This window comes from Platalea leucorodia (assembly GCF_965183815.1).
Source record: "Platalea leucorodia genome assembly, chromosome: 2".
NCBI classification, from domain to species: domain Eukaryota; kingdom Metazoa; phylum Chordata; class Aves; order Pelecaniformes; family Threskiornithidae; genus Platalea; species Platalea leucorodia.
The window spans coordinates 34,307,538-34,324,768 of NC_138824.1; the positions used below are offsets into that span (position 1 = coordinate 34,307,538).

The 17,231-nt window shown below is 41.4% G+C and overlaps 1 protein-coding gene across 4 annotated transcripts in view; it reads left to right on the top strand.

Annotated features, from left to right (window-relative positions):
• Window positions 1-17,231, top strand: part of ELF1 (E74 like ETS transcription factor 1) — a 93,839-nt gene that overhangs the window by 56,181 nt on the left and 20,427 nt on the right. For all 4 annotated transcript variants that reach the window (XM_082303725.1, XM_082303726.1, XM_082303723.1 and 1 more), the window contains 3 exons: window positions 4,980-5,154; window positions 12,909-13,016; window positions 13,630-13,794. In XM_082303725.1, coding sequence (XP_082159851.1) covers window positions 4,980-5,154; window positions 12,909-13,016; window positions 13,630-13,794 — 448 coding nt within the window. The remainder of the gene's footprint in view (window positions 1-4,979; window positions 5,155-12,908; window positions 13,017-13,629; window positions 13,795-17,231) is intronic.

A 17,231-nucleotide genomic window follows, 5' to 3' on the forward strand; every position in this document is an offset into this window, starting at 1 on the left:
CTCTGCTGTTGGTACAGGAACCTTCAGCAAGAGAAAACCGAAGCCCATCTTCTAGTTGTCAAGGTCCCTTTGCCTAGTTTTGGTTTTGTTTTTTTTTTTTTTTTTTAAATAAATGGCCAACTGTATTGCAAGTCTGAATTCTGTTGCTCTGTGTAAAAGCTAGGTTTTTTTCACTGAGCTTTCTTTCTTTTTTTTTTTTTTTTTTTTTTTTAAATGTAGCTTTTTGCTGCTCCTATCTATTGCATTCCTTTCTTCCCACCCATCACTCACTTGCGCAAAATTTATTCCACACCAGTTAGAAGCTAGTCACTGTATTCCTGGAACAGGTTTTCTTCCTTAGAGGACTTGTAGTATAAGACAGTACCTCCAGAGCAGAAGAAATCCCCTCCCTTACTTTCCATTTCCGCAACCAGGATGGTGTTTTGATCTTCTGTCAGTTGGTGACAGCTGATGAGAAAATTCTCAGAGAGAAAAAGAAACACCTTGTCAGCATGTCAAACACCCAAGAAGAATTTGAGAGCAGGAAGGAAGATTGCTGCCTTTGGCCCCCAGAGCAGGGCAGGGTTCAGTTTTCAGGGGGTCATGGAGCATGACCGATGCTTTCAGGGACCTGCTTGTGGGACCTGCCGTGGACTTCAGCATCTGTCTGAAGCTTTGCGCTCCTCCGAATTGTCGGTCTACAGGACTGGTTTGTAGATAAACTACAGTGAGGAATTTGATATCTAAGACTTGGGAAGATTTCAGCAGTGGCTCAACTCCTTTATGTGCCCAGCAGATCTGGGAGATGTGTTGAAGCCAAGCCAAAGCTTTGGTGGAGGTAGGGTGTCATATTTTAACTATATTTTGCATGAGAAAGATGAAGCCGCAGAAGTAGGCAGGAGGAAAAATTATACAAATTGTTCTTCTATAGATTTATGTATTGATTTCTTGAAAATCATTGCTGACACTTTAATTTGGGCCTGCTTTTTTAATTTTGGGACACTTTGCACTTTTCCTTTTTGTTAGTGCATGTAGAACCACCTTTGTATTAGAAATAAATTATTTTGTCATCTTGGTATTAGAGAGGTAATTTAATTTCTTAATTGAATCACTACCTTCTAGTCCTTAATTTAATGTTTTCCCTCAAAGGGAGGGAAAAAGGATCAAAGGGAGCTCTAGTAAACACGGGCTCTTCGGCAGTTCTAAATGTGTGCAAAGTTATTCCTGCATCTTACAACAGAGCTGGAGGAAGCTTTAGCTTGGTGCTCAGTTGGGATTCAGGCGCTTTCAATGATACCAAGAACATTATAGAAGTACTGAGGTGAGATTTTACCTCTCAACAGTCATATATACATCAGCATACATTAGTAGTAGCTTTTAAAACTGAATTAAATGCTCATTAATGAAATCATAACCAATTGCAAATATTGTACAAAAAAAGTGATGACGGTTTCTGCAAAAATGCATTTCAAATAAGATTTGTTTGCAGTTGCATGAATGCTTTTCTCTCTGAAAGCATATTATATATTTGTTCCAGCCTTTCCTTTTCACAGCCGTGGTGGGAAAGAAAATCCATACGTTGTACCTCCATAAGTTATGAGTTGGAAGCAGGTGTAACAATGGTTTTAAAATAAAATACCACAAGAAGTGGTATTTACTCTGACTCCGCCAGTTCAAAACTGTTATTAATTTAAAGAAAACCACATTTAAAGTGTCTTACCATGAGTGCATGCTTTTGTGTTCGTCGCTAGTCTTTCGGAAGCGTAGTGTTATTAGCAAGATCCTCGGACGGTCTGGTGCTGCGTTCAAGCGATGAGGCATTCCCCTGCCATGGGGATTTCTCTGCCTGTAGACAGACATAGTGACTGTGTCGGAGTATGTGTATGATGGTTGTTTCTAGACGTGGTCAAAATACAGTTTAACCTTGCAGAGCAGATCACGTCTGATGATACAGATCAAACCAACTGCTGCTGAAATGCGTGACAGCAGCACTATTGAGTATCACGGGAAACATTTTGGTCGGCAGTGAAGCGTCTTTCAGTAACACGTGGATGCTTGGGCTTTTGTAATTAGGTTTCACAGCAGAATGACAAGTAGGGTGTAATATAAACAGGGCTTTGAGAAATGGAGCTGAAAACGTGTGACAATTGGTTGGTTTTGTCTGTGTTTCTTTTATTATTCTGAAACAGTTTTTTACGAATTGTCCCCACTAAAGAATAACAGCAGTGCTGGAGGTGGTTTTGCCTCTTGGAGGCCAAGTCAGTGGCGTGAGCGTCAGTCATTACAGGAGGTCGGTGCTGAGCCAGAATAATTTTTTTTATCCAGAAGAAGCTAACGTGAGGCTTATCCTAGGCACAGGCAACTCGATATATCGCTGCAGACCTGCAGCAATCGAGCTGGTACAACGGCAGAAGCAGGGAGGGAGGGAGCACCTCGCTTCGAAGAGGTGGCGGGGCGGCAGCTGGCCATTTGCCGATGAGCGTGTAGGAGATGGGCGCCTACCTCAGAAACAGACACTCCAATGCCTCCGCCCTTGTACAGTCAATGGAGAGGAATAGGTGTTCTTAGGGCATGATTCATCCTGTTGTAGCACAGGAGCCTAAAACTGGGCAGGGAAATTGTGCCCTAGAAATACCCATTTCTCTCTGTTGGCTCTGAAGGAAACCTGGGGTTCCTAGCTCAAGTCCAAGTGTTTGCACCACAGCTGTCTGAAGTTAGGTGAGATGAACTTCGCTCCTAGTGTCTATGAGCTAGAGCAGGATGAGAAGACTGAAATCATCTTACTTGCATCTTCCCTACCTAAAATCCATAGTTTTTACCTGCTCAGGAAAATATTGAACAGGTACTTGCAAAGCTTGCAGGTGACAGGAGCCTGAGTGGAGTGTCATATGTAAGCCTTTTTTAATTTTTTTTTAACGTAGTTGCATATATGGGCATACAATATATGTAACTTCATCTCAAAAATGATATACAGTGGCATATTACTGAAATTGAGATGCTTAAACTATTTTTGTAGCCTGAGTTTTATCTTGGTAATGAGGCTGCAACAGACCATCTTCCTTCTAGTTTCTGGAACATATTGATGAAAATAAAGCCTTTCTTTAATGCACACAGTATTTTATTTTTCTTCTCTCTTTACAGTGCTTTGTCTTTTTTACAGATTTGGCTTTTATTTAATCAAATCTATTTGTTTACTGTTGCCTGGAAGCAAATAGGATCTGGGATGTTAGGGTCAGTACACAAACAGGATGCACAACATGAACCCAATGCTTTGTGAGGAACAGCAGGGACCTCTTGGCCACCAGTGGTTCCCGGTTTCTCAGCCCAAGCAAGATGCAGCCTCGGAGCAGGGTGGCCACAAAGGTGTGGGGTAGAAGCTGTCCCATTGCTTGACTTGATACACACCCATCATCTGGCAATGTGATCACAGGAGAGGGCTTTAACTGGTCTGCCCTTTGTTCATTTTTATTGGTCTTGTACTGCGTTACTCTATTTTGAAGCTTATGTTCGGTAGAGTAGGTAGGTTATTTGTGGGGTTTTTGCTTTTGGTTTTGTTGGGATTTTTTGTTTGTTTGTTTAGCAGACTGTCCATGATAGAAGCCCATAGAAATACTAGTTTTATTTCTTAGTTCTTCCTTTTTTCCTGATTGCCCTTTACCACAGTTGTTACTGAGACGTTTTACAAAACACAGAGCAATTTAAAGTGGTAATTACTGCCTTTTAAAACTTATAATTGCACTTTCTACTTTCAGTACTTACCTTCCAGACTCTTCCCTAGGAGAGGCTGCTTCTGTAGCTGTTGTCTGTGTTGAACCAATAGCGCTGATACTGTTTTCCGTTGGTGGTGGTGTGCGTAGCGGCAAGATGGTGAGACATGAGCAGTCCCTAAGCAAGCTCATAATCATATGGTTGTTTTTTTTTTTCTCGTGTGTTAAATAAAAAAACCTGCTTGATCCGTGCATATCGTGCTCTTCTATGGAGGGTGAGACCCAAATGTACATATACTGGTTTTCTCAGAAACATGTTTTAGCAACTTTTTGGTTTGTTTAATTGTTTTTAAGCTTGTCACATTCATAATGTGATTTATTTTTATAGTGAGAGAGCCTTAGAGTTACAGTAGACTTTCTTTGAGCCTGCTCTGCTATCATCAGCTATGACTTTCTTCCTGCAAATGACATTTTAGAAGACTCGCTTTGGAAAATACTCTGTCTGTAGTAAATGGTATTTTCTGAAAACCTCTTCCTGTTGAATGGTTGCCCTTTCAGACAGTGTGCATCTTACTATTATTACCGGTCAGGTTGATTTCTGTTTTCCCAGCTGCCCCTTTTCTTCTGTGTCTGATGCAAAATAACTATTGAGACAGAAGGATGATGTCTGAACTCAGACTTAGGGAGGAAAGCAGGGGGGAAGTAATGTCAAGTGACTAAAGCCATAAGAATTAGAGAGGGAAAGTATTACAGCATGTATATCAAGCACTCCCTGTTACACCCCTTGCTCTTGTAGCAAGTGTCCCCTAAAATAGTGATCTTCAACTAGTGTCTCGTGGGAAGCTTGGTGCCTGTGAAAGCTTCATCCAGTCCTGACAGCCACGGGACTCCTCCACCCCCCAGCTTGACGGGAAGAGCAAAATATTAAGGTGCTTGCAGGAAGTTACTTGCCCAGTATTACTGCCAGCAAAGTTTAGCATTTACTGTGCTGTGCCACTCCTCCGTATTGTCAGCTTTTATGCTGCAAAATAGTGTCGTGGGAGTCTGGTATTACCTACTGGAGTAAAGTAAATATATTAGATACTACAGTGATATTCAGCCTCTGGCCCACAGTGGGACACTGCTGCAACTTGTTTTCATGTGCTAAAAATCGTCTCTTTCTTTGGTACTCCCTCCTGACGGTCTAATATTCAAGTGATGTGGTATAGGTCTCTTGAAGTATTAATCAGTAAGTGGTTAGATTGGATGTAGTCTAACTACCATTATTTTAATTTTCTTTTTTCCACCCTTCAGCTTGGTGATCCATCTATTTTCCCTGCTGTCATCGTGGAGCATGTTCCTAGCGCAGACCTCCTACACAACTACTCTGGCTTAACCTGCGTGGATGAACCTAGTGACATGATCACTGAGAGCTCTCTGGACGTCGCAGAAGAGCAAATCATAGAAGATGATGATATCACCCTCACAGGTTGGCAATAAAAACATTTCTGTGTCATGTTTTTGCACCAAGATGGCTGTGGCTAATGGTGGAAAAAGCTTAATGACAAAAAACAACAGGAAACAAAATTACAGTAGTATTGGATGCTGTTAATTCTGTACAAGACAGAGAAAATGGCATTAATACCATTAGCAGGTGGCTTGCAATCCCAGCTGCACAGCTGATAATGGAGAAGAGTTTCATTCATCAACAGAGATTAAGGCAGAGTCCTGCTCAGAGTACCAACAAGATTTTTCTTTGCTCTTCATAGGACTTGGTTGCTCTTATTTAATGGTTGGTACCTACTGAAGTAAACGTACATACCAAAAAGCAGGAATATGCAGCTTGAGTAGATGTACTGCTTTTAGCTTCCCGAGGGTATACAACTAGCCACAAAACGTGCATGTTAGCGTGACTTACTGGTGTAAGTATGCTCAGCGTAGTATTCTTTTTGGATCTCTAATAATGATTAACACCTAAAATACAGATGTTCTGTGTAAATTCTGTTAGAAAAGGTAGCCCCAAAGAGAAAACAGTTCTCAAGAGGAAAGCTCGAAGATATGTCACACTTTTTTAAAAAACAACCCCTCACTGAATGCATGCATTTGAGGCATTTTTGCAGAACAAGTCTGAAAGGTGGGGTAGATACTTCACAGAGTGAGGATCTGTTTCTGTGTCTTCTTTCAGCCATTAGGCTCCACACCTGGACTGTCTCCAGGGCTGGAGACAGCTCGCTGGTTTCAGTCATGCTTTTGACATTATTTCCAAAGGCATACTCTGATACAATCTTTTACCACCAAAAGCAAAACAAGAACTCAACAAAACTTGACATGAGGAACAGTTCACAGAGTAAATTGACATGAGCTGTTCTCAGTAAATGGTTTTATCTGATTAATATGGCTCCTTTTTTTTTTTTTCTTAGTAGTGAATTATGTGTGAACAGACTGTGACCGTACAAATAAGTTAGCTGAGTATTCAAGAAGGTTTTACATACTTAAACATTATTTCAGGCTGGACCTCTTGCCAACTATTCACTTGCTATTCATATTAATTATTCACACTGCAACTGGCGTTTCCTCAGCGTGTTACTTAAGCACGACTTAATGCGGCTGTGTGAATTTTTCATAGTAGATAGTTTTTATGAATTTATATTCACTGTAATATATTGTGTGTGAATTTTTACTTGCATGAGTAATTGTGAAACTTCACTTTAGCGAATGCTCTTGTTAACATTTTTTTGTTGCTGGTCATATGAGAAGGGTTTGCAAATTGCTGCCAGAGACTGGAAATATGTAATCCTTGTAACTGATGGTGTCCAAGGGTTTCTGGGATACTTTGGTGGCAGACAAGTACAGTATTGTTCCCATCATCCATTGTAGTTCAAGCAATCTGGTTTTTCTTTAAAGGCAAAGTCCTTAGAAAACAGGAGCTGCCACTTCGCAGAGGTTATTGTTGTGAAGGAGGCATTAACTAATTATCTGTTTCACGCTCTCCATCCCGCTGGCTACTGTGCGTGCTGTGGGTTGCCTTGGAAAGGGAAGTGCCTGGTTCTGCAGTGTTGGACGGGCCCAGGCCGGGCAGGGACCAGCGCCGCTGCTGAAAGCCCCTGCTCAGGATGCAAGGCGGGCAGCGCTGGCAGCTCAGCCCCCCAGTGTCTGGCAGGGAGCCGTCCCGCCTGACTGAAGTGGGGCAGAATTCAGGGGCCCAGGGGTGCGAAGGCACCTCACAGGCACTGAGGAGAGGACACTGGGGAAGGACCCCCCCGTAACCTCCCTGCCCGCTGCAGGCAAGCATTGGCTCTGGCTGCAGCTGCCTGCTTGAACTGCAAGGTTCAAGCCTCTGAAATGGGGCTAATTGTAACCAAAATTTCCCACTTACTCTATTTTTCAGCTGCCTTTTTTTTTTTCCTCCCATCTTTGAAGTTCCTGTCTTGATTTTTTTCATGGGGTGTGTTCGGTCTCAGCAGTGAAATGCATTGTTTTTCTCTTTGAGGTTTGTACCAGCCTTTTCAGTCACTTCCACATTATGCCTTTGAGAAAGGATCAGACATTATAAAGACTGTACTAATTCCACATTAAAATATTCATGACTGACATTCACAGCAAAATGAAACTGAAACTGCCATCATTTGTGACTAAACATTACAGAGAAATGGCTGCTTAATGTGCAGGATTTGGGTTTTTCTGAAGTTACCAATTTTTCAGTACTGTTTTATGACTCTCTGATATCTTAGGCTTCTCTTTTCTCCTAAACTAACAGAAATTAGCAGTAGGTCTCCTGAAACTGAAGCAATTAGTTTTTAGGGATCTGTCTGCAGAATGATGGACGCTGGTAGGTTTTTCCATCTATGGGATGTAGCTTCAGCCCTTCAAAACCACAGCTATCACATATCGGTGATTACTTACCTGTAGTATAATTTATAACCTGCAGAAAACTAAGAACAGCACCTGTTTCACATGAAACCCTGCTGAAAGATGGCTAACAACCAGCTTTTTAGTTACATTAATGCTCACTCTTTAATTTTTGTATAATGAATAGGCAGACTTGTCTTATCACCCACCTTTTGAAAAGTACTTTTCCCTGAAAAAATGGTGACAGCAATTTATATGGTCACTTTGTTGCCAGTATTATGGGACTTTAAATAATTAACCTTCACGTAGTAAAGGGTGATGAAGAAAATAAATTGGAGCATTTGGCTTTAGATGAAGTTTTATCTCTAAAGGGAATATTGAATTGTTTTTTTTTCTCTGAAAAATATAGGGGATAATGTTTTGTGCAGAATAAATTCTAGGTCAGCTTGTCAGATGGTACAATTTGCTACACTTTATTTACCTTCTTAATGTGACTAATTATGGTTGTAAGATGTATGGGAGGGAGGAACTAATTGGATTTTGTATCTTCCCGAAAACTTGGGGATTTTTTTAAACTTTGCCATAGCTGGACAGTTTAATTTAGAAAAATAACAGTTAATCAAACTCTGCCATTTTGCGATTCACTTGTTCTGGCATTGTTTTGGTGGGATCAGGGAAGCAGCTGCTCTGAGACGATTTATGGGGATGAGGGACAGAAAATTTGTGGTTAGATACCCTGTGCCCTGGCCTGACTTGGGAGCACGGAGGTGTGCATTTTCATAGATGAATAATGGTGCTTAATAACCAGTTCAGAAGTTATTTTATAGCATTTCGAAGTTCGGTAGCATTTCGCTTGTACATTTGGTGAAGCTCTAGCCTTGGTGGCACAAGCCAAGCTGGTCAGGTAGGAGAACGAAGGCAAAGAGAAGTTAGGTGCTGCAGTCCTGCACAAACCCAGCGTCTCCGGTGATCATTTATGATGCTACAAAGAAAGCCCAAAGGAGTAGTTAGATGGAAACTGAACTTCATAGCGTTAATCTGTGAGGATTTTGAGCTGATGAGATGCCAATTGTAAAAAAAACAGGTACTCAGTTTCAGTTACTTTGTAAAGAAATTACTCACTGCTGCACATAGCATTTGGTTAAAAACAGTGAGGTTTTTTTCATACAGCTTCCCAATGAGATTATTTTCCTTACAAATTTTAAAACCTTGTTTAAAAAAGAAAATGAAGGGTGACGTGTAGGTCTGCTTAAATACCTGTGTTCTTAAACTCAGTTTCCCAGTGCCAGTTAACAGTGAGCTCAGAGCTGATATTAAAAAGCAATCACTTAAATTTAACAGCCAGCTGTTCTGCAAAAGGGGGCTCTGTCCATGTTTGATGGATCTCTTTAGGTTAGCACTTTAGATTTCTTCCGATGTTATTTTGAGGCTCTGCAGTCCCTATTTTTGTCTATAGTAAAACCATCACCGAATTTCAACATGGCTGTGACTAGCACAGCCCTTATCTTGGCCTGGACACGGACTTGCGTTGTCCGCTCTCCGGAGCTGTCAGCCACCAGGGAAGCAATGGGAGCAGGACAGGATCGCTGGAAGCAGTGTAAAGCTTCCAAAAAAGACGCCAGGCGGGAGTAGGGAAAGCACGACTTTGGAGTGAGGCGGGGAGCTTCCAGTGTGAGGCATAGTTTCTTGCTCCGCCAGGTGAGAAGAGCAGAAAGCTGTGTTTGGGCAGGCCTCGTGCTAAGGGCGAGTGCTGATTCATAGTGAACCTGGATTCGCAGTAACTGGGCTGTAATTGGCAGGCAGCTACATAGGCTTGCATCTGTGGCTTGCTCAGATAAATACGAACTTGTAGAGTACCCTGGGAAAAAAAGATGAAGTTACTTTTGAGTGTGGTTTTCCCTTCCCCCTCCCTCTTTATTTTTTTTCATCCTTCCCTTCCCCCCCTTTTTTCCTTCCCTCTTTTTTTTCTTTTTTCCCTTCCCTCTTTTTTTTCTTTTTTCCCTTCCCTCTTTTTTTTCTTTTTTCCCTTCCCTCTTTTTTTCCTCTCTTAAAGTTTCTACCTATTTAAGATAATATTTGAAATCTGGTGCTTCTCAAAAATGACGTCCCCCATCACCCATTTTTTCAGCTCTGACTTTGCCAAGGTGTAACAAATAAGCTATTTCATCCCAGCTTTTCTTAAACTTTTGGCTGTATCATAACTGCCAGTGATTGGAATACCCTTCTGCAACATTAAGAGAAAAATTAAAATAACACACACCAACTTGCCTTTGGTAGTTGAATTGGTTATCTCTCAGCACTGTCTCAAGCTGAGTGACGTGAATTAGCATCTTGCTGCTAGCAGGACAGAGAGGTGGTGCTCCATCTTCTCTGTGCGATACCCCACACCTTGTTCATGTTAGCTCCTGAGTTCTTGTAATTCAACTTGCTAACCCAGCAAAACCCAAAAAACTTCTTTTGAGCCATTTTATAAAACTAAATTGTCTCACTGCATGATCAAAGAAGCATGAAGCCTGGCTTGTGTTAAGTGACAGGAGTTTGGATCATGAGCCGGGGCATGATGATGGGAGGAAGAACCACAGCCCTTGTTTTTTTAGCAACAGGGAAATATTAATTTGGCTCAAACCACCTTGTGAAGTCATCATCTAAGAAGAGGCTTGAAGGATGTTAGCAAGGGCGTTAATGTGGTTAAGAAACTTATTTTTGCCATTTTGTGTCTGTGGATACACAGATAGATGGCACTCCTTACATTTTTTGTAAGCATCAAATTATATTAATTTTTATGTTTACGTTATTTGTATGACTATTATAAGTTCCTTTCATTACTCTTGGATATGGATGGTTGATTTTTAGCCACACGGTGTAACAGCAGTGTAAAGCTGGCAACCTCTGCCTTGCTTGCCATTATTCAGAGTGAAGAATTGACTCTGCTCCGTCACCTCAGCACCTGAAAGCAAGCGGGAGTGTTTGCTCCTCATACAGCTCTCACCAGGGAAAGAGCAAACAGTGGCTGCTCCCTCCTCCCCGCCTGCAGCACTGAGAACCAGGGGGTACTGCTGCTGGCTTCTAAATTTTATGTGACAGCATAAACCAGCCCTGCTCAATGACTTTGGCTGGGCTGGATTGTGGCGGGTTACCTTCCCATCCATTCAGACAATGTCAGAACTGCTGACAGCTGTATTGGCAGTGCTGTGTGCCTGTATTTAGGGTGACATCCTTATTGTGGTCTTCATTATGCTGGTAGATGATACGGAAAGTTCCTATCCGGATAACACTTCGAGCCAGAAGCGATCACGTCAGCACTGCTGGGCCAAGCACGGGCATGCCTGCAGACTGCATGGGCTGCGCTTGGTTCAGCTCCTCCTCGGCTGGCCAGGCATTCCCTAGGGATGCTCTTCGGCTCTTGGGGCTGAGACGCTCTGCGGCTGAGCTCCGGAGCCTGCAAGCTGCACAAGAAAATTGTCAGCGGTTTGCTGCCCTGTCTCACTCTATGGCTTCCCAAGCCAGGACCATAGTCCATACTCACTACCTCCCCTTGTCTCTTTTCATGCTGTTCACATCCCCAGCTCTGTGTTTCTCATTTCTTACGCCTGTTTGGAGATGTCAGCCAGAAGGTACAGGTCCTGGACTGGCTGAATGTGCAAGACGTGGGGTCGAGGGGGTCCTGTAGACAACAGGGTGAGTTGCTGTGCAGGTCAGGGGTTCCCAACACCCATCTCTACTTTAATGTGTGTTGGCGTGAGCCTCTGACACTTGGGGCATGGTAGGACTAAGGTCAAGAAAAAAATCCAGAAGGTAAGGAGGCTCCTGAGCTCCATGTGCTGCCTGTAAATCACAGCTGGGTGGAGGAGGTAGGGCTGATGTGTGAATGTCTGCATTCATCTTTGCCCTCTCCTAATGATAACGATTGCTGAAGCTGTAAACATTTGGGGTGAAACTGTTTGGGTTTTTTGTTTGTTTGGGGTTTTTTTGGTTGATTGTTTTTTTAATTATGTGATTGTTTAGTGCTAGTGAGCTGTGTGCTTTGTTGTTACCATGATTTTTTTCTTTTTTTTTTTTTTTTAAGTATAGAAATTCTGCTTTCTGGCGTAAACCTCTTGCCTTTATGTGAAGAAGAAAGGTTCCAAGGTCATTGCGTTGCGTTCTATCATGCATTTTTTCTTGCTCTGTCAGTCAGTTAGTCTCCTTTCTTTTTTTTGTGACTGCTCCACCCAAAATTCCTCAAAGCTGAACAGGGAGAGAGGGCACGAAGCTGACTCATTACCAGACTGAGAAAGTAACTGAGGTTCCTTGGTGTCCTAGGGAAGGGAATACTAATGCAGACCTTTGTACCACTTTGATAGATGCAAGTGAATTCCCCAATGTGGCTTCAAATTCATGGCAGAGGATAAGGGAGCCTGGCCCGTGCATTTCCATCCAACAAAGAGTAATTTCTGAAAGAATGTGTTGACCAGTTCTAAAGGTTTACAGTACCAGGTACTGGAACTAACATCTAACTTGTTTGACATGCTACAATTACTTTGAAAAAAATCCCCTGGTAAGATATTCCTCCAGTCAAACCAATATTATCTTCTTGGACAGCTGTTATTTTGTAAATCTGCTTTAGGTATTGGGAAAGAAATGATATTTTATCAGATTTTTTTGGTGTGTAGCTTTACATGACCTTAATTATTAATTAATGCTGAAGAGCTTTGGATTTGTCTAATGACCACCCTCATGAGACTGATGAGGGCTTGTCTGGTAGTCAAAATTTTTGAAAAGTTTGTCAGCCCTCTGTGCTGCTTTTCATGTTCTATCTTTGCTTTCCAATGTGTTCCTGGAGCCTGTGCTGTTAGCCCTACACATAATCCACACGGATTCGAATGGTTTAGGTTTCAGCTACACTTCTAGATCATATGCTCTCTAATAGAAGTTGTGGAATGTTTTCTTCTCTGTCCTCCAGGCTAAATGACAGGATATTTTTGGTGAACATCTCTTGATTATGGAATTCACTTCCTTTGGACCACCATAAAAAGAAATCAGTAAATTTTTTTTTTTTTTTTTAAAGATACTGTCTGGAAGGTTGTTTGTAGTAGTAATATTTCTTAAGGTTCATGGATGTTGTGTTTTACTGCATCAGTAAATAGAGGGGTTAGAAAGATGAGGCAGAAACAAAGGGTTTGGTTTTGTTGTTTGGTTTTTTTAATACATACAATCTGAAAAATGTAGTGTATTAAAGAAATGACATGATTGCAGTGTGCATTTTCTCCCTAGATAACCTGTTACTACTCATCTAGTAGAAGAGCGTGGTTACCACTTTTTTTTTTTCAGAAATGACATAGGAATAAATATCATGTTAAGCTTTAAGTCCAGTTAGTAGCTTTTTAAGAATTAGTTATTTTCTCTTGCTTTTAGTTGAAGCATCTTGTCATAATGGAGATGAAACAATGGAAACAATCGAGGCTGCCGAAGCACTTCTCAATATGGACTCCCCTGGTCCTATGTTGGATGAAAAAAGAATAAGTAAGTTTTTTATTAAATGAAATCCAGTCTGTATTTGCCTTATTTATGAAATGAGGAGGGATTCAGTGAAGCATGGTTGCATGGTAGGGGTAAGATGATTTTGCTTCCAGGTAGACTTCAGGTACATAGTTTGGATATCAGAAATCAGTGGTGTATGTAATGAACGATTTCATTGTCATGCCAGAGTTGAACATTGACAGATAGGGAAAGAATCAAAAATCACAGAGGGAAGGTATGAATGAAGCAAGGTTGCTTAGACTGCTGTGTTTTGTTTGGCTGATAGAGGATGAGTCTGTTTGCTTTGTGAAGATAAAATAATATATGCTTATATCTGCAGGTTGTCTTAAATATGAATAAAAAAATGGGATCACCAAATAATTGTGCTTTTTTTGGGAATGGGTTATGCCATTAAACTGTTCTATTTTAATACCACTTCTGCTTGTATAAAATGTTGTGGGTGGATATATTCCATTATGAACTGGTCTTATCTCCCACGAAGGCCTTAAGTGTCATAGTTTTATTTCATTCTATGTTTAAACATTTGCTGCAAAAAGTAGCTTTTAAAAGTCCTTGTGGCTGTGTGAAAATATTCCTATTGTCCCTTTCCCTTAAGCAACTATGTTTGGTGCCACTGAAGATGACGATATGGTGGCTCCTATTACACACGTGTCAGTCACGCTTGATGGGATCCCCGAGGTGGTGGAAGTTCACCAAGCCCCAGACCCTTACGCTGAGTCACCAGAGACTCCAGAATTTGAACAACCAAAGAAGAAAAAAGGTAAGATGCTGCTGGAGAACAGCAGTGTAGAGAAGGAGAGCAGTGGGTGGCACGCTCACCTCCCCTGTGGGTGTCTGGAACCATTCTGGGTGTCAGGTCAAAATCACTGAGTGGGCTTAGCTAGAAATACAGAGAAAGCATTTTCTTACTGGGTAGTGTGAGCACAGATACTGGTGCCTAGATACTAATGATGTTGGAGTGGTAGCAATGATAGCTTATATCACAGGAAACATGGATCTCTGCTTGTTCCTATTTATAGTTTCTTCTTCAGAGCGGAATTGCAATACAAGCTATAGAGCTTTTGTTACCATGAATGCTGAAGTACTTTAATTAGCTCCTATTTAGCTTCAAATAAAGATACTTAGTCTGTTCAGAATATGAAATGAGAATGAGGAGGGTTTTTCTCTCTTTTCTTGAATATGAATGGTTTGAATTTTTTCTAAGTAGCTGCATGTTATAGTAAGCATTAGTCCCATTTGCGGTAGATAACATTTACACAGTGCCCATTGAGTGATGTTGCATTGGAGTGGGTGCTGTGCTAGAGAGTAATGAAGTTACGGGGTGTTAGACGGACCTTCTGCTCCTGTTTGCCCACCCTGCTCCCACGTGGACCCCGTCAGTGGTCCTGAAGCTGATGTCTACAATGGAAGAGAGTCATGGAGTGCAGGCACATGTAAGGTGATGTTGCAATGAATTTAAAAAAAAAAAAAAAAAAAAAAAAAAAAAAGAAACGAGAGTTATGTTTCTGGAACTAGTCCTAGGGCTGAACCAGTGCATTAGGAACTTGGACATGTTCCTCTGTGGAAAAAAAGCCTTCCAGAACAGGACTCCTGCTGAGTGCATTTTTGCTGCTAATGCAACCATCATACTCCCAAATGCTGGGAGTTGTTACCTGTGAGAGAGAGCATACTGTCCTGTGGAAACCCTGGGGAAGCCTCCTGAGCCCCGTGTGTGTCACAGGGTCTGGTAGGGACGGGTGTGGGTTGGGAAGTCTCCAATTCCTGTAAGAAAGCTGAACTGAAACCGCTGTGGAGGAGAGCTTTACCAGCAGCTGCCCCAAGGGTGCTGCTGGGGAAACTACCGTGCTGTGCACACTACTGCAAGATAACCAACCGTAAGAGGATTTTAAACCGTTTTTTTTGTTTTGTTTTGTTCTTTTCTTCTTCTTTTTAATGTTGGCTGCTATGTGGGTCAAAACAAGGAGCCACTGTCTGACAGACATTTAACCTTCTGGGCTTGATGCTTTCATACCCTCTTTTGTGTTGTGCTTCTGCTTACTCCCACTCCTTCCTCCTCCCTAGCTGTAGGTTAGAAAACCAGCTGCTTCACAGCAAATGTCTGTTTGTTTTTGACAGTTACATTGGATAGAAAAAATACTAGAAAAGATGCATCAGCTTAGTGTTTCATTAACCACTAGTTTTCGATGAAGTTGAGACTTCGTGAGGTAGATGGTCTGGTCTGAGTGATGCTGAAGTGTTACTTCAAAATGTCCAGGGATTTGTAAGGCGCTGGTGTACAACAATTACTGTGAAATGTTATTAATTTTGTAGTGCACTTTAGGATGACGTGCAGTCTGTGGGTGGGATTTTTTTGGTTTGGTTTTGTTGGTGTGTTGTTTTTTTTTTTTTTTTTTTTAAAGTGCAACCTGTTTCCCTTCCTTTGGTCAGTTTTGTGGCACAGCAAAAGACCATGGTTATTTTGCCCTATCCATACCACTCATGATTTTATAGACTTCTAGCATATATATCCCATCAGCTAAACTTGTAGGGTTGCATTGTGCAGGGCATTGCTAGCTAACTGAGCCAGAATGGCACTGCCAAGTAGAGCTCCTCCAAGAAAATGTTCTCCAGAAGTGATGGGGTGATTTCACTTCCTTTCCTTGTGGGCCTCATTGCTGCAGCAGGAGAGCTGTAGCCACCCATCTGCTCAACTCCAAACCCATGTTCGGCATGATGTTTGTACTCATGAATGTCTGAGCACCGAGCTGCCGAACTACGGATGAGAAAGACAGGAAAACCAAAGGGATGTCAGAGAAAGAAACTTGGAGATTTGCTACATTAATACCTTTGGTCCCATTTTTGCTATGGGAGGTATCTGACAGTAGGTGGTCGCGTAAGTTATATACACATTATATTTTAGATATGTACTGTTCATTGTATTTTTATACACATGATATTTTTTAAACAAAATCCTCTGAAAACAGTGCACCAAAATGTATTGAACTTTTTCATATAAAAATATGTTTTCATATACTTTTTTCGTATAAAATATTTCATCAGGAGGAGCATCTCGCTTTCTAAATATCACATTAATTTGTAGCATGAATTTCTAAGCGGAAGTGTTTTTGCAACCATGGAAACAGGAAAGTGGAAGTACCAATTATAAATTCAATTAGCTATACAAAATTATGGTAGCCCCACACAAGTCTTAACTCTTGCACATTCTTCATCCTTCCTCTTTGTAAAATTCTCTCCTAAAAAGGAATTTAGTGATGTGCTCTGAAAGGTAACAAATTCATGCTCTATCGAACCAAAGGAGGAAGCGTGCTAATGCTTAATGTGCTTTCAGAAAATACCTTCTTTTAAACAAAGGAAACTTATCTTGTGTGTCTCTGTTAACTGTGTTTTTGATGGTATCAGTCAGTGCCTGGAGATCATAGCTCACAGTGTAGCCTAAACCCATCATGTTAAGTATCTCTAGCCCAGCTACAGAGCAGTAACATCAATACCTTTCTGTAAATGAGTTTCACATTCTTCACTGATGTCTAATTTTGGATGGGTTTCTGGTAGAGGATTGTCCATATAGGATGTCTTGAAGTAGTCTAGGCTGAAGTAAGAGCGCCTAGAATTGCTGTAGCAGTAGTATTCATATTTAGTAGCCTAGGTTATCCCTAATCAGAACTGCATAAATTATATGTGGTCAGTACTTTGGTTTCCTGAAGTTGACCAGCAGTAGTTCAGTTGTGACCTAATTGAGCCCTCATACACTTCATTTTCTTTTAATACCTGATCTCATTTGGAGGCAAAATAATTAATTACATAAAAATAAGACTCCTCAGTCCTTAATGGCATCCATTTACACCTGTAGAAGAGGGGAAACGAGGTGAGCACACAGCAGAGTCTTCCCATGACACAGCTCTAAGGGGAGAAAAGCACTTAGCCAAAGTTACCCTGAAGGGACTTCTTGTGCAGCAGAAGCTGATCTGTACAAGAGCGACTTCATCTAGACATTTTAGGGAAAACAGACATTTCTGCAACCAATAATGGTGAGTGGAACAAAGCTGCTAAAAATGTACTCCAGTAGTTCTTTATTCTTTCATGGGGTCGTAAATGAAAAAACCAATATTGTAGGATTTCCTCCCTCCCATCTTCATTCAAATCAAGGAAGACATTACCGGCCAAGATGATGGCTGAACTTTGTGTCCCGTGCTCAGTCAT